Raw genomic sequence first — 23,389 nt, 5'->3', positions numbered from 1 at the left:
GTTTATTGAGGATCTGCCTAATGCCAGGCACTATGTTAAACTTTGGGAGTACAAAAAAGGGCCCCAAGCCCCACAAATGAACCAAGAAGCGCCCCCAAGCACAGTCTTTGTTCTGAAGGAGTTCGTAGTCTAAAGAGGGAGACTGAAAATAGCCATTTGTATATATGTATATTTAGTAAGAAGATGGCAGGAGGACATATGTAAAGTGCATTGTGAGCCATAAAATACTATATAAGCATTACTTAATATAAGTCACATATGCAAGTCATCATACAGACCTACAGATATATCTACATCCATCTATCTATCTATCTATCTATCTATCTATCTATCTATCTATCTATCTATCATCTATCATCTATCTATCTATCATCTATCTATCTATCATCTATCATCTATCATCTATCTATCTATCTATCATCTATCTATCTATCTATCTATCTATCTATCTATCTATCTATCTATCTATCTATCATCTATCTATCTATCATCTATCTATCTATCTATCTATCTATCTATCTATCTATCTATCTATCTATCTATCTATCTATCTATCTATCTATCTACCTAATCTAATGTCTTCAGAATCTAAGACCAGTGAATTCAATCCCCCATCCCATGTTCCCTTGCACCTATGATACATACTAGCAGTGTGACCTTGGGCAAGTAATTTAACCTTTCAGTGTCTCTGGTTACTCTCTAAAGACAAAGGTACTGAACTACGTTGGTGTCTGCACTATCCCAGAGGTGTCAGATGTGTGGCCTGAGGGTTGCTTTGGGCCAGCAACACTTCTTGTTATAGACAGAACCAGATTAAAATGGAATTGAGAAATATTTAACAAAATAAATAAAAATAAAACAGAATATTGCATTTTAAAACTAATATGCTCCCTTTGAATTTAACAACATTGGTCTATACTCATGAAATCATAGGTCTGTTAAAAACATACAAATTAATAAATGCACACATACGTAGTACTTATTTAAAGTTTAATGTGAAAACTTCAGGTTCTTGCAGTCAGATTCCTTTTTTAGTTGCATCTATATTAGAATGAGGCTAAATTCAGTTTCAGAAGAATTAAATCTCCAACTTTCAACATCCAGTCAGATTTCCTTTAATATATTATGTGGCTTATGTTTGTATCTCAAGCAGAGTGCTTAATAAATGTTTTATCTATCTGTATTTTCCTATGTTTGCTAAAGAACCATATGTAATGGCCAATGACTGGCTCCCTTTGGCTCCATGACCATCAGTGTCTCACAAATAATTTGAGCATAGTAGAAATGAATTACTGTCTTTTGTCATAAAAAACAGTTATAGTATGAAATAGATACTGCCCTATCAGTCCTGACAATGACTTTATTTTATTTTTTTAAATTTTATTTTTCATTTTTAACACTTTATAACAGATAAAACAATTCAAACACTTGGTCAGGTGATACTTCTTTTTAAAGCATTTACAATATGGACCACAAAAGAGTTTTTATTAAACATTAGCTGAGACACAAATAATATCTATGCTGTTAACTTCACAAGCTCTTGACCTAATTGTCTCCACAGTATTACTAAGAATTAAAGGACCCTAACTTATTGTTGTTGGTTTTAAGTCCTATACCTAATAGCTTAATTTTAGACTTAACCTCAGATGTTCCCCTACTAATAATCTACAGTTTAATAGATCTGGTATTAAGCTTATAAACCTTTTGATTATAGGAAATTGCCACCAAGGGTAGGGACATTGCAGGGATACAATATCTCCCCAACTTCATGCCAGTTCCAGGCAGGAGTGGATTGTCAACTTGCATTCAGTCAGGCTTAAAGTCTGCCAGTGTCAGTGGGGAAATTGAGCCAGGAGAATCCCACCTCAGCCCAGGCTGAACAGCTGCTTTCCCACCCTTCTCATGAGATCACCTTTTGCAGTTCATACCACCATCTCACAAGCTTACTGGCATCATGGATTGGAGGCTCAGACCGCCTTTCTTGCTATCCATACCTGGAGTTAGACTCAGAAGAACAGTCACTTAATAGTCCCATAGCATCTAAAAATGACAAGTTGCAATAACCAGGTTTCACATATGATTATGATTTCACTTTGGCTAAGGAATATCTTTTGAGGCAAGTCTTAAGTGGCTTACATGCCTTTCTATACATGTTCTAGTTCCTGATTAAATAGCACATAAAATCAAATTTACCATTAAAACCTTAACTTTTCCATCAATGTCAAATTTTACCTGTGGTTACCTTCCCCTAGGAAATTTAGACTAAAATTCTTTTCCCCAAACAAAAGATGTCATTGATTTATTCTCAGTAATTAATTCAGTCAATTGTTTTAATACTAATTGCTTTTATATCACTTTGTAACATGCTAAATTTTTCTCCCCATCTCTCCCCTACCCCCACCCCCTAATACCTTGCATTCTGATTACTGCTTCCCTCAGTGTACCCTCCCTTCTATCACACCCCACCCTTCCCTTATCCCCATCTTCTCTCTTTTCTTGTAGGGCAAGATAAATTTCTATACCCCATTCCTTGTATTTCTTATTTGCTGATTATATGCAATAAAAATTCTCAACATTCGTTGCTAATATTTTGAATTCCAATTTCTCTCCCTCCCCCCTCTCTACCCATCCCCACCAAGAAGGCAAGCAATTTAATACAGATTAAATATGCATCTTTTGCAAAAAACTTCATGTTGTGTAATACTAATCATATTGCTCTCTGTCCTACTCTGTTCCCCCTTACTTTTCCCCCCACAATTGACGTTGTCCCTTCTCAAAAGTGTTTATTTCTAGTAATTCCCTTCTCCCATTTGCCCTCCCTTCTAACATTCTCCTCACCCCACTTGTCACCTCCTCCTCTACTTTCCTGTGGTGTGATATAAATTTTCATATCCAGTTTAGTGAGCATGTTATTCCCTCCTTCAGCCACACGTGGAGAGAGTAGCTTCATTTTTCCCATTTCCCCTTCTCCCTTTTCTCCTCCATTGAACAAGATTTTTCATATCTCTTTTATGAGTTATAGCCTTCCCTGTTCCATTTCTTCTTTTCTCTTACTGGTATTTTCCTCTGTCACCCCTTAATTTTTATTTTAGTTTATTTTTTTTGTGTGTGGATATTATCTCTTCTGATTCAACACACCCTATACTCTCTCTCTCTCTCTCTCTCTATGTGTGTGTGGGTGTATGTGTGTATGTACAATCTCTCCATCTACCCAAATACTGAGAAAAGATTCAAAAGTTATAAATATTTTCTTTCCATGTAGTAATGTAAACAGTTCAGCTTTAGAGAGTCTTTTATGATTTTTCTTTCCTGTTTACCTTTTCATGCTTTTCTTGATTCTTGTATTGTAAAGTCAAATTTTTCTATACAGATCTGGTCTTTTCCTCAGTATGAATGACTGAAAGTCCTCTTTATCACTGAATGATCATTTATTCACTTGAAGTATTATACTCAGCTTTGCTGAGTGATTCTTGGTTTCAGTCCCAGTTCCTTTGACTTCTGGAATATCCCATTCCAAGCCCTTTGATCCCTTAATGCTGAAGCTGCCAGATCCTGTGTTATCCTGATTGTATTTCCACAGTACACAAATTGTTTCTTTCTAGCTGCTTTCAGTATTTTCTCCTTGATCTGGGAACTCGGAAATTTGGCCACATATTTCTAGGAGTTTCTCTTTTTGGTTCTCTTTCAGAAGGTGATTGGTGGATTCTTTTAATATTTATTTTGCCCTCTGGTTCTAGAATATCAGGGCAGTTTTCCTTGAAAATTTCATGAAAGATGATGTCTAGGCTCTTTTTTTGATCATGGCTTTCAGGTAGTCCCATAATTTTTAAATTGTTTCTCCTGGATCTATTTTCCAGGTCAGTTGTTTTGCCAATGTGATGTTTCACATTATCTTCTATTTTTTCAAACTTTTGGTTTTGTTTACTAACTGCTTGGTTTAACTCATCATTCATTTCCCTGAACTCAACTGTCTCTTTCAGTGAATTGTTTTGTTCAGTGAGCTTTTGAACTTCCTTTTCTATTTGGCTAATTCTGCTTTCTAAAGCCTCCTTCTCCTCATTGGCTTTTTGGACCTCTTTTTCCAATTGAGTTAGCCTCTTTTTAAAGGTGTTATTTTCCTCACCATTTTTTTGATTCTCCTTTAGTAAGCTGCTAACTTGCTTTTTAAGGTCTTCTATTGCCTGAGCCCAATTTAAGTTCCCTTTGGAGGCCCTAGAGGCAGGGGTCTTAACTTCCTGTGACAGTAAGCCTTGTTCTTCTTCATCTGAAAGGATGGGTGGAGACACCTGTTCACCAAGAAAGTAACCTTCTATGGTCTTATTTTTTTCCCGTTTTTGGGCATTTTCCCAGGCAGTTACTTGACTTCTGAGTCTCCTCTCCACAACTCCCTTGCCTCTAGTTCCATCAAGCCAGCACTGGAGGCTGAGATTCAGATTCCAAACCCTCAGGGGCTTTAGGTGGGGACAAGGCTGTTATTCAGTATGAGATTGAGATCAGCTGCTCAGGTGGGGGCATGGCCACTACACAGGGCTCAGTTTCCTCAGGAGGTTTTACAATAAGACCTTCAACAATGGATGCTGGCTACTGCCTGCTTTGGGAGCCCCGTCAGCTGCTGCCTCCTGAGGAGGCCTGAGTTACGGGAACACCCTGCTCCCTTCTCAGCCAGCCAAAAAGACCCTCTCACTGACCTTTGGTGCCTGTGGGTTGAGGGATCTGTGCTGCCACTGGAGATTCTGTCCCTGAAGCCTGCTCAGATCTGCTCCTCTCAGTGCCACATGGCCAAGGCAGGGCTGTGCTCTGCTTCAGTCTGGTGGGACAGGCCTTTCCCGTTGGTCTTTCAGGTCACTCTGGGTTAGAAATCTCCTCCATTCTGTTGTTCTGTGGCTTCTGCTGCTCTAGAATTTGTTGAGAGTTCTTCTTTACAGGTATTTTTTGGGCTGTGGGGGTAAGAGCTAGTGTATGTGTGTCTTTCTACTCTGCCATCTTGGCTCTGACCTGACAATGATTTTAAAATCAATCAGTAGATATTTATTAAGCACCTACTGATTGCTAGGCACTGAACTAGGCCTTGAAGGTACAAATACAAGAAAATACTTTCATTTGAAACTTGTTTGTTACCTAACTTTGGGCCAATAGAGACTGTCTAAAATGAAAAATGAGAAACACAGAAAATCTTGAGAATCCAAAAGAGTGAAAATGTCACAAGAAATTACTAAATATCATATCTGGGAAAAATACCCCAAAATTCATGCTTTTTTCTTTGACAAATCTGCCCCAGGAGATTTAGATGTAAAATTGTACCTTGGCTGGGAAATGATCTCAATGAAAATCAAACTAGTTGTTAGTGTATTTGATAGTATCTTATCATGATCTTCAGGCTTTTGGAGGAGGGTTATCATCATGGAATTACCAAGTTAAGGAAGAAGTTAAGAATATTGCATTGAAAAAGAAATAATTATGTACCAAATAGGATTCTTCTTATTCCTAAGCAGTAACTTAGTAAATAGAGGTGTCCTTCTTAATTTAAGACTATTTGGAAGATAGTGATCTGAATTAATGAAAATGTGGTTTATAGAAAATTTTTTAAAGATGAATTTCATTATTGTCTTACTTCTGACACAAGCAGGTCCTGATTAGTGTGAATAATGAATCCCCTGTTGTAGTTACATATATTTGAATTCTATTTGAAGTTATCATCATGTAAAATAGGGTCAGTCTTTTTTTTTTCTAGTCATGTCTAACTTTTTGTGACCCCATTTGGAGTTTTCTTGGCAATGATTCTGGAGTAGTTTGTCATTTCCTTCTCCAGCTCATTTTACTGATGAGGAAACCAAGGCTAATAGGGGTAAGTGACTTGCCCAGGAACACACTGGCTAGATTTGAACTCTGGAAAATGAGTCTTCCTGGCTCCAGTCCTGGTGCTTTATCCATTGTGCCCAACTCACTGCCCCAGAAAAATGTGGTGATTCCATCCCAATGAAAATATGAAGTCCAAATTCATATGGTTACTGGCTTATGCCCCCAGGCAAGTTATTTCTCCTCTCAGTGCTCTAGTCAGCTTTTTAAGACTCTAAATTGAAAAAAAAAAAAAAAGGTACTAATCTGTATTGATGGAGAGAGTTTCCTTTTTTGGGAATTAATTCCCTTTATCAGAGAAATCACAGGTCCAGCCCTATCTCTACCCAAGCATATGCAGAAACACAAATAAATAGCTAAGTGTTGCCAAATCAAGGCCATGTCTGACTTGTTTTAATGAATAGAGATAATATATAATTGGACCTTTAATTATATGTGAATGGGTACTGAACTGATTAAGCACTTCTCTTAAATAGGTTAAACCTGGCTTCTTTCATCCACTCATCATCTTTGAGGATTCAGCTGCATTATAGCTAGAGCATTCTTCTTGGATCCAGAAAGATCCAAGTTCAAATCTTGCCTGAGATACTTACTTTGTGACCCTGGATGTCACTTAAACTGTGCCTGGCTCAGTTTTCTCAATTGTAAAATAGGGCTAATAATACCACATAAATCTCAGGATTGTTGTGAGGATCAGATGAGATATTTGTAAAGTGCTTTTGCAAATCTCAAAGCGATATGTAAGTGCCAAATAGTATCTATCCTGCATGAATATTTCAGTTTACAATCATTCTCATTTATCCTTAACACTTTTTATGGTTTGACATGTGGAATCACTGCCTCATTAGTGAAAAAAAGTCCATTTTAATTGATAGTAAAAGACCTAATCTGCTGGCAGCCCTTTTATACTATGCAATGTTTTATTAAGTTGTACTCAGAAAATGAAGTTAATAAAACTATAAAACTAATTTGTATGTTGAATTCTCCTTTTCAAAAGCATGAGAAAAGCAGCCATCCATTAATAGTCTGCTCTGAAGTGAGAAACCAAATGACTTCAGTTCTTTGTCTTGTCTTGTTTAAGATCATAGTTTATCCAAGTGCCCTAGTCAGCCCTTGCATCTTTCCCTCCATGATGGCCAAAGAAAAAGAGGCTTGGAACTACATAGGCTGTTAGATTTTCTACCAACCCCACCCCCCACCCCCATTACTTCTCTCTAGGCAAATACAATTTCTTTCCAACTGGCTACCTCTTTATACCTGTGTGTGTTTGTTTTTGAGGGAACTCCTAGTTTTGGCATGTTTTCTGATCTCTACTTTATTGTGCAAACAATAATTTTCCCTAGGCAACAGTTAACTAGTAAGTATGATTTAAATACAAATCAAACCATCTTCCTCTGGGATAATGACTGTAAAAAATTCATTGTTATTTTATTTTCATTTCCAGATATTTAGTTCCTTTCCCTCCCTCTCTCTGTCACCTACCTACTGAGAAGGCAAGAAAAACAAAACCCATTTCAAATATGTATAGTCACACAAAACAAGTTTATGAGTTAGCATTGCCAACAGAAAAAAAGAAGGAAGAAGTTACACTTCAGTCTGTATTCTCAGTCCATTGGTTCTTTATCTGGAGGTGGATAGCAAGTCCTTTGAAATTTTGTGGGTCATTGTGTTGATCAGATCTAATAAATCTTTCAAAATTGATCATCCTCACAATATTGTGATTACTGTGTTAATTATTTTCCTGGTTTTGCTCATTTCACTTTGTATCAATTAATACAAGTCTTACAAGGTTTTTTGGAAACCATTCCCTTTATCATTTCTTACAACACGTAATATTCCATTAAATTCATATACTATGACTTGTTCAGCCAATTGATTGGAATCTCTTCAGTTTCCAGATCTTTGCCACCATGCACAAAAAAAAAATCTCTTTAGAGTATTGACCTACTGTATATAGTATTTCTGGGTCAAAGGGTTTGGACAATTGAATAGCTTTTGGGACATAGCTGGCTAATTCACAGATCCACCATCAGTGCATTAGTGTATCTGTTTTCCCACAGCCTCTCCAGCAGTTATCATTTTCTTTTTTTTTGTAATCTTAGTAAATTTGAATGTAAGGTGCATTTCTTTTGATGTTCATTTGTCTAATTATTAGTGAATCAGAATATTTTTCATATGGCTATTGATAGTATGAATTTCTTCCTCTGAAAACTGCCTATTCATATCCCTTGGTCATTTATTAATCGGAGAATGACTTGATTTAGTTGACTATACATTTTAGAAGTGAGAGACAATGACATTTTGAACAGCATTCTCAAGCAACTTTCATTAAATTTGGAAAGCCATTAATAATGGGAAGTCACTTATTCTGAAATACTTCCAGGCTTCTCAGGAAAATGAATCTGTAGTCATCTTCTGCCCAAATACAAACTATAACATGAAGTAGGAAGTAGATACAGAGTAATTTTTGTACTAGTAAATGTAGCCATCAGGATAGGCTTCTGGTAGGAAGTAGCACTTGAACTGAGTTTTGAAGGAAGCTAGGGTGGCTAGGTGGTGCCATAGAGCACTGAACTGGGAGTCAGGAAGACTCATCTTCTTGAGTTCAAATCTGGCCTCAGACATTTACTAGATATGTGACCTTGGGCAAGTCACTTTACCCTATTTGCCTCAGTTTCCTCCTCTGTAACATGATCTAGAGAAGGAAATGGCAAACCAAACCAATATCTTTGCCAAGAAAACCTCAAATGGGGTCACGAAGATTTATACAAGACTGAAACGACTCAACAGTGATAACAGTAAAGGGAATCTGACAGGTGAAGAGAAAGCATATTCCTGGTAGGGGGAACAGTTTGTATAAGGCCTGGAGACAAGAAGAGAATGTCATGTACTGGATGCAGCATGGTGTCCAGGTTGTCTGGGATGTAGATAGTGTGAAGGAGAATGTTGTTCAATAAGTCTGGAGAAGTAGGCTGAAGTTGGATTGTAAATGAGGATGAGAGCAAGTGTTTATAAACACTTTTGAAGTTTACAAAGCACCTTGCATACGGTGTCTCATTTGATCCTCGCAACAACCCCACGAAAGGAAATGCTATTGTTACCCTCACTTCACAGATAAGGAAACTCAGACAGACAGGTCAGGGGATGTGGCCACAACCACAGTGCTAAGAGTGTTTAAGACAATATTTGAACTGTGTCTTCCTAATTCCTGTTGTCTTTCCATCCATTGGGTCACCTTGCTACCAGGACTTTTTAAGTCAAAGAGAGGAATTTGAATTTTATCTTGGAAGCAAAAGGGAAGCACTGGAGCTTTGGTAGCAGAGGAGTGACAGGAGAACCGAATTCTCTATAGGATAAGCCTATGTATTATTGTTGTTTAGTTGTTTTCGGTTGCGTCTGACTCTTTCAGACCTATTTTGAGGTTAATGATACTGGAGTGATTTGCCCTTTCCTTCTCCATTGGGAAAGAAATAGAATTCTTCTTTTCTCGAAGGAAAGAACAGGCCTCTTTTCTTTAGTTCTTTTACCAACTTGTCCCTTCTTATTTTGGTATTAACTGAATTAAAGATCTATATAGGATACAGAGTTGAAAAGAATTCTGGGGATTAGCCAGACCAGACATTCTTAACCTTTTTTAGTGACACTGACCTCTCTGGTGGTGTGATGAAGAAGCCTATACCATTTCTCAGAATAATGTTGTTAATATATAAAATAAAGAACTATATAGAACTATAAAGGAAACCACCTGAAATTAAATACGGTCAACTAGCATTTATTAAACACTAGGGACTGAGCTATGTTTTGGTTATGGTTATCAAAGTATTTAAAAAACAAGTTCATGGACCCCAGGTTAATTACTCTTGAGGTAAACCAACTCTTTAATTCCATAGAAGATAAAACTGAGACTCAGAGAAGCCAAGTCACTAACTCACCCTACATTACATAGGTCAAAATAGCAAAACAGGTTTTGAACCCAATGCCTGACTTGAAATTTGGAATGGAATAACAAATAGTTTTAATTCTTTATGATTCTTGATTTAAAGAGACAAATGGTTTTCTCCAGGAGTGGGGAACCTGGGACCTCAAGGTCACATGTGGCCTTCTAGGTCCTTGAGTATGGCCTTTTGACTGAGTTCAGGTTTTACAGAACAAATTCTTTTCTTCAGGGGATTTGTTCTGTGAAGTTTGGATTCAGTCAAAGGGCCACACTTGAGGACCTACAGGTCACATGTGGCCTTGAGGCCATAGGTTTTTCACTCCTGGTTTATTCTAAAATCCATAGCCCAACAGGGTTGATGATTGCCAGCCAAGGTTATTGGCTTTCGTATTTGGAGGCTGACCTACGTTTTCAGTAGAGGGAAAGAAAAATAAATCTAGCCTTTATAATTTTTGCAGTTTATCTTTAGGTGCAGAAAATATTTATCATATTTAAAGTCATTTTATTTGACCTTTCTCACATTTTGTCATGAAGATTTCATTTAGATGTAAATTAAGTATTGCTCTTCTAATAGTTTCCTTCAGAATTCAAACAAATCTCTTGTCACAACTTGAAAATTACAGTTTTCAGAACATTGGGATGTTAGATGTGTTATTTCCTTCATCTTTTTTCCTCTAAGATTACACTTTTCCCAAATGTAATGAAATTAAAAATTGACTCTGCTTCCCTATCTCCTACCAACATGCTTATTTTGTAGACTGAATGGTGGTGGGAGGAAATTTTTGACAGATTTGTTATTTGCAATTAAGCCACTTAAGATGTGAGGGTTATTTAAATTATTCTAAGAATCCAGGCAACTTGGTATGTGACTTAATATATCTCTTGTTAGACCTAAGGAACTTGCTCACTTCAAGGGGAGACCCTTATGGTTCTTGATGCATAGGATTGAACAGAAATGAAGAATACAGTAATTAAGAAAAATGAAGTAATTCTTGATTTTTCATAGCATAGACCACAACTTTGCTAAATTATTGTGTGTATTTTTCAGTCTAGAGTAAGAGAGAGGCATGGAAAGCATTGGTAAGGGTTCAGAGGGAAATCCCAAAGAGAATATGTACAGTTATGTCTGGAAAGTGAGGAGATTGGACTCAGTGGACATTTAAATATTTTCCAATCCTGTAATTCTTCTGTCCTGAAATTGAGCTAGTGTGACCTACTTTGACCTGCATGTATTTTCTTTATTTTTTTTCTCATTGGTTTCCAAAGTATTATCTTTTTATGCCTTTGCTCTCATTTCTGGGAATCATTTCAGTTTTCTTTGCTTGGTCACAAGATATCTTATTCTTTGGGACTGTTTTCATGCTGTTTCATTTCGCTATCCCTCCATTTCATCCCAGTCCTTTGCTACAAATCCTCCAACCCTCCCCTCAGGCTGTTTGGTATAATTCTTTTGGTGTGGTCTATTTTTGAGTTTCGTTCACCAGCATGGAGAATGTGAGTGTTCTCTTCTGGAACTGTAGGGTTTTCTTCAAACCATTCCTAGGAACCTGTATGAGAAATGACAATTTATGCCAATAAACAATTTTTTTTTAAATATTAGGTCTCCCTATCTTTTCCAGTCTGTGAGTACAGGGAGATACTCACAGTCCCCAATTCTACTTTTATTGTTAAGCGAGTTTTGACCTACTCACTTTCCAATCTGCTTCAATTCATTGGTCCTTTGGCAATCTGATGCCCTGCTACCCACTCCCAGTCTCCTAGAGGCACACCATATTAATGTTTAACTTAGTGTTGACACCCAATCAGCTTAGACAAGCTGCAATCTCCTGAAAGTCTTAGCTTTCCTTAATGATAATTTCATTTTTCTAAAGGTGGTAAATGAAAAGGGGAAATGAGATTTGGGACCTGATTCTGACCAACAAGAAAGACCAGGTTGCTTTGGGGAAAAGTGATCAATCCATTTTAGAATTTGTAAAAGAGGAGAGGTAATTCAGGCACAATTAGACATGTACCCTAGTTTGGGGAGAGTAAATGTCCAAAGGTCCATAGAAAAGGAATAGGTAGCCTCTGATGACCTGAATTCCTACTGAGAAGTCAATTCAGGTGAGATGGAATACTCAGAATGAAAATTCCAAATTTACAAGGAAACAATTTCATGAAAGACAAAAAAAGGTAGCAAGCCAAAGAGACAAATATAGATGTACAGAGAACTATCTGATGAATTTAAATTTTAAAAAGAGAGAGATATATATACAGAAGACAAAAACAAAAGAAGCTAACAGATGATGAGTTTGATCATTTAGTAACATTATTTAGCTAGATTTTCCCCCTCTGCTCCCTAAATCACTTTCTCTATGACTACTACAAAAGACAGATTTTAAAAGGAAATATGGAATGGGTGAATCAGGAGGCTCTTCTTACTTGCTTAAGCTGTTGCTGAATGACAGAGAGAGTGGTGACCATTGTTGTTGTTACTTGCCTTCACATAAGGGATGGATGGTGAGGTGAGTTGGAGAGAGGAGATAGATCACTAGGCTTGGAGTCACAAAAATCTGCCTCTGACATTTCTTAGCTATGTGACTCTAATCAAATTTTTCATCCACTCTGGTTCTCTAATTCCCTATCAATAAAAAGAGAGGTTTGGAATTGATTTGCCTGTAAAGCCGCTCCCTATTTCAGAAGAATGACCTCTTCTGGTTGGGAGGGCAATGCCAGGTTCTCTTGGTAATGTTAATCATGACATTTGGCCTTCTGAGCTTTGGCCAGATTTCAGTCTGAGGGCATTATTGCACAGGGACAAAAGTGACTATTTGAAAGTACGGGTCTGAGTGTGTCCTGTATTGTACTCAATAAACTGCAGTGATTTCCTATTTTTCCCCTAATCAAATGTCAAGTAACCTGGCATTGAAAAATCTTTGCAATCTGGTCCATTTCCATCTTTCTAGTCTTCTAATACTTTATTCCTCATCATGTACTCTGCAGCCTATATACATATATTTTATATACACACAGATACACACACACACACATATAGATGGATGGATATACTCATTGAAAGTTTAATGTGAACATTTAATATAGGCTGACCCATTTCCCAACTTTATGCCTTTATGATGCTGGCACATATTCCTGTCCTGTCTCATGTCTTTACTCCCTCCTTTACGACTACTCCTTTTACTCCTTGGCTTTTTTAAGACTTAAAATCCCACCTTCTACAGGGCCCTACAGAGAGTCCTTTCCCAGAGCAGTCCGTTGCTGGTACCTTTCGCTCTGAAAATACATTCTATCAAATCTGTGTATTTCTTGCATAAACCTAGATTTGTTTTGTTTTTTTTTTTCCACGTTGTCTTCATCACTAGGATGTAAGCTCCTGGGCATCTAGGTGGTGGAGTGGATAGAGCACCAGTGCAGGAGTCAGGAGGACCTGAGTTCAAATCTCACCTCAGACACTTGACACTCAATAGCTGTGTGACTTTGGGCAAGTCACTTAACTCTAATTGCCTTATTCTGGGTCATCTCTAGTCATCATGATGAATATCTGGTCACTGGATTCAGATGGCTCTGGAGGAAAAGTAAGGCTGGTGACCTGCACAGCCCTCCCTCACTCAAAACAAAGTCAAGTGCAAGTCATGTCATCATTTCTCTGATGGCATGATCTTCTTCGGCAACGAGAGATGAACACACACAAGCTCCTTGAGGACAGGGACTACTTTTGCCTTTCTCTATATCTCCAGCATTTTGTATAATACCTGGTCTATTGCAAGTGCTTAAATGAATACTTGACTAAATTTAAAAGAAATGTTCTACACATGCTAACCAATTAATTAACCTCTATCAGTATTAGAAGTTACACATACTTACAATGTCATTATGTTCTCATATTTCTCTGAGAATTGACACTTTAATGGTTTCTGTGGTTGGATTCCTGCCATAGAGAAAAGTTTTATTATTATTTTCCAGTTAACTAAAGGAGGGAGAGCCCTTAGAAGTTTTGAGAGGATGCGGTGTTTTTGTTTATTTTCTGCTATAAATTTTTCTGAAAGTTTTTTTAATGCTTTTCAAAAGTGATTCAATATTAAATTAAATTCAATAATTAAATTAAGATGTCCAGCAAGGGTGGACAGGAAGTAGTACTAGTGTAGTAATATATACATATATACAAACACATTCAAACACTCATGTTTTACTTTATGGCTATATTTCATATGGATACATTTCTTTCCATAAAGAACTGGGGAAAAGTAACAGTGAAGCATTGTTAGACTTTTTACCACTACTACTTAAAATCAGATGATAGGATTTAAAGAACTGTTGTAAAACCAGTATGTTTTCTGTTTCTCATGTTTCTAAGCCCCTTTTCTCACTTGTTCTTCTTGACAGTGGTGCATTTTCGGAAGTGGTTCTTGCAGAAGAGAAAGCAACTGGAAAACTCTTTGCAGTGAAATGTATCCCTAAGAAAGCACTAAAGGGCAAGGAAAGCAGCATAGAGAATGAAATTGCTGTTCTGAGAAAGTAAGTACTGTAGAATTCCATCTCTTTGATCCCTTTGGATTGCTATTCTCATATAATTGATATCTGGGAGTTAGAATACCTTTGCAAGGGTTAAGACAAGTTGTGGAGTCACTTAAGCTGAATGGAAGCAGGAATGGAGACTGGGTATATTTTACAATTGGGTCATGGTCCTTAGAGATAGGGACCACTTATTTTCTGTTACCTGCCTGACCACTGACTTCTTAGCCTTTGGCAAGATACTAAGGATTTTTTCTCCTTATTACGCTGATAATTTCTGATCTTCAATATAAGACAGGACTCTAACATTCTGTGACTTATTTCATGGATTCAAGTATACTTTTAGTCAGGTCATGTCTCCAAATAGCAGAACTTTTTAACATGGGGTCCACCAACCTTGGGGTTATGTGGATTGACTTGACAGTGGGTGGGTGTCCATGAAAAAACTTAAACATTAAACATTTATTTCTACTCATCTTTGATTTCCTTTATAATCCTATATGTTCCATTTTATGCATTTAAAAATATTATTTTCTCAAGGGTTCTATAGGCTTTGACTGATTGCCAAAAGGATCCTTGAAACAGAAAAGAAGCTGTCTCAAAACTTCCCTATAGCAAGTGAAATTCTAATGCAACGCAATTAGCTGAATCCTTTGCCTGACACTGTTTACCCCTTTCTACCCTCCTTCTCATTCCCATGCCCCTAGCAGAAGGTTTTGAGTGAGTCAGAGAAACAAATCAGTGTTGAGGTAATCTTTCTGAAGAAAGGTGCTGGGGAAATTTAAAAGTGGTTCCATTTGTGGAAGACCTCAGGAATACCAATGAAAATTACTGGGTTTTCAGGAAAACAATAAGCCCGATAATTGGAGTAAATGGAAGAAGATCCTTCCACCCTTTCCCAAACTGAATACTATTTATTGTAATGCCATTATAATGACCAAGCATGACTCTGAAGAAAAGATGAGAAAACGTATTTCTTTTCCTCACTGAGGCGACTGTGGTGCAGAACATTATATACATAGGATCAGACTTGGTTGACGTGTTGATTAGCTTTGCTGAATTCCTTTTTTCTCTATTATGAGGGGGTGGCTGTCTGCACAAGGAGAGGCTGGATGCATATACTCAGAAAGAAGGTGATAGGAAAACAAAAAGATTACTAAAAGTTAAACAACAATAAATGAGGCTGCTAGGTTTGGAGATCTAATGGAGAAAAGCAGTCAGCTACTAAGAGAGGCAAATTTAGAATAAATGTTCTAGCTTCCCAGAACACATCAGGATCTCCCCACATTCATTATGGATAAGCACTTTTTTCCCCCTCGTTTTTTGTTTTTTGAAGACTAAAAAGCAGCCTTTGAATCACACTCAGCTGCCATAAGTACCAGACTGCACAGTATGTTAATCACGACAGTGTAACATGTTCTGACCTTTATTGACTCAAAGAATAAACATATGGTATGTCAGTTCCACATTAGAGAACAAATTGCTCATAGGGAATTTTCTTTTTGTTTATTTGTTTGGTTTCTAGGCTGTCTTAGTTCTCTACCAAAGACCCATGGAAGACTAAATTAAATAACTGTTTAGAAGCAAATTTGGTCAAAACAAACTGTTCTAAGTATGTTATAATCAAATTGGAAGATGATACTTTAATGAAACATTTAAGGATATTAACATACATTTAAGTGACTCATTTTCCAGTACCAGGAGCTAGAAAAGCACAGCCTTAAGGCACATATTTGGACTTGACCAGTGCTGTAAGTGATGCTGGAGAAGGGGGCTGCTTCAGAGTATTTTGCACCATCCAAGATATCACCAAAAGCACCTGCCTGGCTTCCGAGCCTGCTTGGCTCTCTGCTAAATCAAGCATGTCACCTAAATCTTTGCTTGAGTCAGTAATTGATTTGGGGACTAAATGAAATAAATACATTTTCATTCTTTTTGTACCCCTGTTTGCAGACATTTGGTATCCACTCGGATGTGGACTTCAGAAGTCAGTGTTGGTTTTATGTTACTGAAATTCTGCTTTGATTAGTTTCCCCACCCTTGGTTTCATTAATAATGAAAAAATGCCAGGGGAGAGGATATTCAGGGATAGCGAGTGACAGACTTTGACAGTGCCATGTTGTTGAGCAGCGAGAAGCCTGAAACCTGAGTCTTTTGTTAACCAATACATTTTCTTTCATCATAGCGAACACAAACACACACACAGAACAACCCTAAAATGAAGTGAACTTCCCCAAAAGATTTAAGTGAAACAACATAGAAGAGTTAGGACTGATTCACGCCCCTGTTTTCTTTTGTTGCTTGTTATATTGTTATTTTGGATCCATTTTCTTCACTGTATATCCTTTAAAAAGACTTACCACATATTCTGGAATTTTTCATTATTTATCATTGCTTAAGGTATGATAATATTCTGTTACATTCATATACTAAAATTTATTTTTCCATTCCTAATTTTTGTTCACATAGTTTGTTTCCACATTTTTTTCTATCACAAACAACACTACTGTGAATATTCTTGTATAGATAAGTGGTGCCTAGTTTCCTACAGACTTGACAATGTTTATTTTTCTCATCTTTAACCATATTTGTCAAATGAATGGATATAGAGTTCCTTTAATTTATATTTACCTAATTTTGTTAGCTATTTTGAATATTTTTTTGTAGTTGAAGATAATTAATTTCCTTTTCTAGAAACTGCCTATTCCTATCCTTTGGTCACTTGCTATTAGGGAATACTTTTTAATTTTTTAGAGATGTGTTCATTCCCTTTAGATTTCAGCTATCATACTTTTATCAGAAATGTTTAAAAAAAGATTTTTCAAAGTTCATTTTTATTCTTCTTATCCTAGCAGCATTGCTTTTATTTCTGCAAGACCTTTTTATTTTATATAATTAAGAGAATTGGTTTTGTTATTTATAATAGCCTCTGTCACAAGTAGTTAAGCATTCTTCCTCCTCTTCTACATTTGTGAAAGATATAGCCTTCCTTTTACCTTTAAATTGTTATGATGTGTTTTTTTAATATTTATACTGTTATCTCTTTGGAACTTATTAAGTTACTATGCAGTGTTCCCAGCAGATCCTGATGAATAATAAGTTCTTTCCCCAATAATTTGTATACTTGGATTTACTGAAAAATAGACTATTATTATGTATTTACTTCTAAATCTTACTTGTCTAATCTGTTTGACATTTCACTTGTTTCACAATCTGCCTTCATCTTTTAAAAATGCCATTAAGATAATTTTAATAATTACCACTTTAGAATATAATTTGAAATTTAGTAATGCCATGCTTTCTTTGCAACTTTTTCCCCTGTTGTTTATTTTTATAATCTTGGTATTTTTATTGCCCCATAAGAATTTTATTATTTTTATTTTTTCTAATTCTAGAAATTATTTCATTGATATTTTGATTGGCAGAGAAAAAAATTTGAAGATTATTTTGGGAATCATTATAAATTTTACTATATTAGCACAGCCCAGTCATGTATACTGAATAGTGGTTCAATTATTTAACCCATAGGATCATAGAATTAGAACTTGAAGGGATATCAGAAGTCATCTAGTCTAATTCTTCATTTTACAAATGAGGAAACAGAGGCACAAAGAGGTTAATTGACTTGTCCTACGGTACACAAGTAGTGAATAACAGAGCCAGGATTCTAATCCAGGTCAAGTCAACAAGCATTTAAGAACCTACTCTTTGCTACACTAAGCAAAAAAAAAAAAAAAAAAAAAAAAAGGGGGCAAAAAACCAATTCCTGCCCTCAAGTTGCTGATTTTAGGTCCCATGCCCTTATTCTTGTTCCATGTGGTGTTTCTAACAAGTTAGGGCCTGAATTTTTCTAAAAACTCTCTTTTTCATTCCCCTTAAGCCTGCCTTTCTTCGAACTTTTCTATATCTGTGGAGGATACTACTATACTCTCAGTGATTGTTGACTTCCCAGTTCCTCAGTCCATACATTCAGTCAGGAGTCAAGTCTTATCACTTCTAAGATTCTTATTTATTTCTGTGAAAATTGATCTGTTTTTGATTTACAAAAGGGCTGTTTGTTTCTTCTGTATTTAATACATGAACTTCCTCCTCTTCTACAATTCACTGTTTGATAGAATTGGGGGGAGGGGTACTGGAGGAGCCAGAGGGAGATAATCACATAATTTTTATGCCACCTATAAATAGCAGTATAAATACTGATATGCCACTGGTTGAATTGAACCATATCGATTGAAATTCTTGCTATAAATAATGATAAAGATGTTGCTATTAAGTAGAAGGATGGCTCAAGGGTTCTCCTTAGAGACATAAATGGAGTTGGTTTCATTGTGGTCCTCCCCCATCCTAAACCAAGAAACTTCATACCTTTAGACCCTTGCTTATTTCACCTTGATTGTTAATAAGCCTAAGCAAAAAAAAAAAAAAGTCATGAAAATGGTTGTTGAATGAAAGAATGAAAACCTATTTCTTAATTGCTTACTATGTGTCAAGGGCTGTTGTATCAAGCTGTGACACTGAAGCATAAATATAAACGTAAGACTGTCTCTCTACCATTAAGGGTGGACATATTTACATCTTAATAAGAGGAGAGTGCAGACGTGGGGTAATGGTGGACCCAGAAGGGTGTTTTGGTCTGGGAAATCATGGGGATGATGAATGGAAAAATTGGACAGTGCATTGACATTCCATTTCCAGAAGCCCTGGTAATGTTGATTTAATTATAATGTTTAGAGCAAGAGGTGGAAAGCAGGGAGGAAGGAGTGGGGCCCCCAGGGAATTCAGAGCCAAGTCATTTAGCTCTTCCCTATGATGGTCCTTGGAGGTCTAGTTAGATGGATTAATTGCTGGGCCATTGCCAGACTTCTTGACCCGTGTGCTGCCACTGGACTCTGATGACTCTGGAGAAGAAAGTGGGGCCAGTGACTTTGCACAGTTCTACCTCACTTGAATCCAATTCACTGACAAGTCAAGACATCACCCTCCTGATGTCATTGGTCCTCTTTGAGGATGATGGGCTAACTGAAGCAGGATTTGTGCAGAGAGTGACTGGAAAACTTGAACTCAAAGTGCTGCACTTGAGAATATGGAAAGTCACATGTGGCCTCGAAGAAACAGGTTCCCCACCCCTGGTTTAGCCCATCCTGGGGTTGGTCACTGGGATTGGTCTAATTTGGAAGGTGGAGTGGTAGCGTTAGCAGGGCAGAAAACTATTTAAATGAAGCCTGTATATTTTCATGTCCATGAGCTCCCTTGTTGAAATGGATTCTGGAATTCTTATTTCATTGATACTGGGAACTATTACTTGAAATGTTCTATCAAAGTAGGTCAGCCTATGCTCTGCAATTTATAGTATTAGGGAGTTGCCTAAAACACCAGCTTATTAAGTGACTTGTTCAAGACCCATAGTCAATACGTGTCTAAGGCAGAACTTTAACATGTCTTCATGACTATGAGACTAGCTTTCTATCCACTAGGTAGCACTACCTCTCAATGCATTTGGGGGGATTATTTTAAATACTATTTCTTTTTTTTTCCTTAGTAAAAAAATGTTGATTGTTTTGTGAATTTATTTTGTATCCTACTACTTTGCTAAAGGTATAATTTTAGTGATTTCCCTCCTCTAAACCTCTAGTGTATTCTAAGTAAATCACTGGATTGTCTTTGTATCTGGTAATATTTGCCTCTTCTTTGCCAGTACTTATTCCTTTAATTTCTATTTCTTATCTTATTGCGATAGGCAGTACCCCTAGAATTATGTCAAACAATAAATAATAGGAAGCATGCTTATTTCACTCTCTAACATGGTGCCGTGGAGAGAAAGCTATGGATTTGTGTCAGAGGGTCGAAGTTCAAATCTCACCTCTGTCAATATCTTTGTGATCTTCAGCAACCAGGTCCTCTAACTCTAAAGCAAGTGTTCTATGCTATTCTTAGCTGACTTCATTTTTGGTGAGTTAAATTTCAGGTCCATCTCTAGTAGTGTTCTGAGGTTTTCAGTCCTTCTGGAAACTGTCTTGTATGAGTTCTTGAAAGATGTTATCCAGATCCTTTGTTGCTAATTTCTTTTCAGTAATTCTTACCTTCTCTTGTTGAACTTGGTTCTCTCAAGTTTTTCCTTTCAACTTTAGGGGTCTCAATTCCTCCAATTATGTTGTTTTTCAGTTTAGTTTTATTATTTATTCTGCCAATTCTACAATTTTGTCTTCCATGTGGCCTATGCTATTCCTCAGGTAATTCACAAATTTATTAAGCTTTTCAACAGACTATTTAGCACCATGTTCACCTTTTGATTTCTGTTCTGTTTCTTGCTGTTTTCCTGCACTGTTCTTTTCCTTTATAGAAGTTTTTCTACTTAATTTTACCCAATAATATTTATCATTGTAGTGGGTACTTTTTCTTATTTTTCATTTTTTTTTCCTGCAAGGCAATTTTCCCTGTGAGGGTTTCTTCCCCTTTCTCTCCTTTGCTGTTCCTTTTATTTGTTCTGTTTGTTTCTGTTTTTAGGCCATGAAGCAGAGCTGACTTTACTTCTAACCATTCATTTAGACATCTTACCTAGAGCTCCTCTGGGTGTTCTTAAAGGAATGAGTAGCAAATAAATGATTTCTGAGGGAGAAGTAAAAGGAGACATTTTCTGTATCAATTTTTTTTTTTGTCCACTCCAAATTATTTCTATGTGAGTCAAGAGGCATTTAACACATAAAAGGGAAGGTGTTAGAGGAGTAACAGCTACTCCAGTTTGGTAATGCTAGTTTTTCCTTAAAAGGTATTGAAACTATCCTCAAGACTTAATAGGTCCAGGAGCTAAAGGTTTGACTTTAACTTCCTAAAACCTTGGCATAAGTTTTTGGCATAACTTCCTAAAAACCTGAGTACAGAAACTACCCTGTGACAATCAGGAGGTCCTCTTTCCAGCTTGATTCCACCATGACAAATATGGAGGCAGAGAAGCTAGGACCAGTTGAATTGATATGGTATCCTTGCTGCATATTCTTTCCTTACTATTGCTAAGCAGATCTCTTTTTGTTAATGGCTAGAATGTTTCCAAGTGTCTCATTTTGTTCTGATACCAAACCTGAATCATCAGATTGATGTGAATCAGGCCTGGCTGAGACTTAAAAGAACATAAACTTGTGTGTTTTTTGAGTACTGATGTGAAACCAGGTTATAATGATTCCTTTCTGGTACCTTTTGTAAATAAACATCCTTAGGATTTAGTTTATTTTGATCTGGAATAGATTTGTCATACTCTGAACACTGGGGGTTTGTCTTTATCATTTTTTTTTAAAGAAAATAGTGTTATAGTGAAGTTCCAGTCAATTTCTCATCCAATTATAGCTATTTGAATGGTTGCCCATCCTCCTGCATTGTTGAAATGTGAGAGATTTACTTGTTTCACTGTGAATAATGTACTCTACTTAGATGCTGCTAATGCAACCCAAGGATGTCTTTGTACTTGCTCTGAAAATAGTGCCCAAATGAATTTTTTATTGGTTAAGTAGATATTAGAGCACAGAAAGAAAAAAATGGTGAGAAGTATTGTGGCAGTCTGTTGCTATGCAGCAGATATCCAGAAGTCTGACTTTTGCATTCTATGAGCTCAGTCTATATGATTAGGTATTCAGCATGCTGGTTGGTTCTCCCAGTCCCGTGACCCAGACGCTGCCTGTACTGTGAACTTCAGTGTGAGGCCCCTTGGGCTAGGTTTTGAAGCTTATAACTCTGGTTACATTATTTACTTAGAATTAGATTTGTCCAGTACTTTACTTCCAAGGTACTACATAAAGCAATTTTTAGCAAGTTAAAAGAGAGATATGAAGCAAAGGGGCATGGGAGGAGACGTATGGGATCACAGAGCTGGAAGGATTCTTGGAGATCACTTCAAAACTCATTTTACTGAGGGGGGCACTGAGGTCTTGAGTAGCTAAAAGGGGAAGCTCTAGACCAGAGGTGGGGAACCTGTGGCCAAGTGGCCTTCTAGGTCCTTGAGTGTGGACTTTTGATTGAGTCCAAGCTTTACAGAACAAATGCTCTAGACTTAGCAAACCATCTCCTTTCATTGTATAGCCTCAATTCTATACCCTCTTGGATTTGCCCTTTAAAAAAAATTAGTTGCAGTTTGCCTTCTGGTTCTGGTAGAGCTGCCAGTCACAGTGAAATGATCTGGGTCTGCGTGGCATGCACCTCGTACTGACTCTGAGTGTGAAGATTTTCCTGGCAGTGTTTCAGGACCTTTCACTGGTGTGTGCGCATGCCTACCAAAGAAGACCCTCACTATTTATTCTAAATCAACAAAATTATCTATCTTTCTCAACTTTAAAAAAATTTTCTTTTTAATAACTTTTCTCCTGGTTTTTCTCAGAGAATCATTCTGAGTAACAAGGAGGAAGGGGAAGACAATAAGCATTTTTAAAGTTCCAGGCTTTATGTTAAACACTTTTACCGACATTATCTCTTTTGATACTCAGCTTGATTTTGTTTTCTTTTTTTCCTAATTTAAGGGACCGTTCCTTGACTAGCTTCTTAAAAAGACTTATTCTCTGAATGGACATTACCTCACTCAAAGTGAGAACCTGAAAAGGCCTTAGTCTAAAAGGGCCAGGATCTCCCCATTGCATGCTGGACCATCTCCAGTTGTCCTGATGAATATCTGGCCACTGGACCCAGATGGCTCTGGAGGAGAAAATGAGGCTGGCAACCTTGCACAGACCTCCCTCCCTCAAATCAAAGTCAACTGAAAGTCACGTTATTATTTCCCTTATGTCGTGGTCCTTTTTGAGAACCAAGGACAAACACAACAATCTCATTTGATCCTCACAACAACCCTGAAAGGTAGTGCTACTATGAACCTCATTTTACAATTGAGGAAACTGAGGCAAACATGTTGAATGACTTGCCAAGGGTCACACAGCTAGTAAGTGCCTGAGGTCATATTTGAACTAATATTTTCCTGATACCAGGTCCATTGCTCTATCCACTACACTACCAGCTGTCTAACAAAGAATCAAAAGAGTTCAGCAAAACCATTCCACACATCAGCTGAATTTGACAATATATTTAATACTCCATAACCATAGTTCCTCACCT

At 37.0% G+C, this 23,389-nt stretch overlaps 1 protein-coding gene across 1 annotated transcript in view; it reads left to right on the top strand.

Moving 5' to 3' along the window:
* Nucleotides 1-23,389, top strand: part of CAMK1D (calcium/calmodulin dependent protein kinase ID) — a 494,068-nt gene that overhangs the window by 160,646 nt on the left and 310,033 nt on the right. Inside the window, exon 2 of the mRNA XM_072653308.1 lies at nucleotides 14,174-14,305. Coding sequence (XP_072509409.1) covers nucleotides 14,174-14,305 — 132 coding nt within the window. The remainder of the gene's footprint in view (nucleotides 1-14,173; nucleotides 14,306-23,389) is intronic.

This window comes from Notamacropus eugenii, chromosome 3 (genome assembly GCF_028372415.1).
Source record: "Notamacropus eugenii isolate mMacEug1 chromosome 3, mMacEug1.pri_v2, whole genome shotgun sequence".
Taxonomy (NCBI): domain Eukaryota; kingdom Metazoa; phylum Chordata; class Mammalia; order Diprotodontia; family Macropodidae; genus Notamacropus; species Notamacropus eugenii.
Note: the sequence above shows the minus strand (reverse complement) of the source record. Positions and strands in the feature narration are given on the sequence as shown.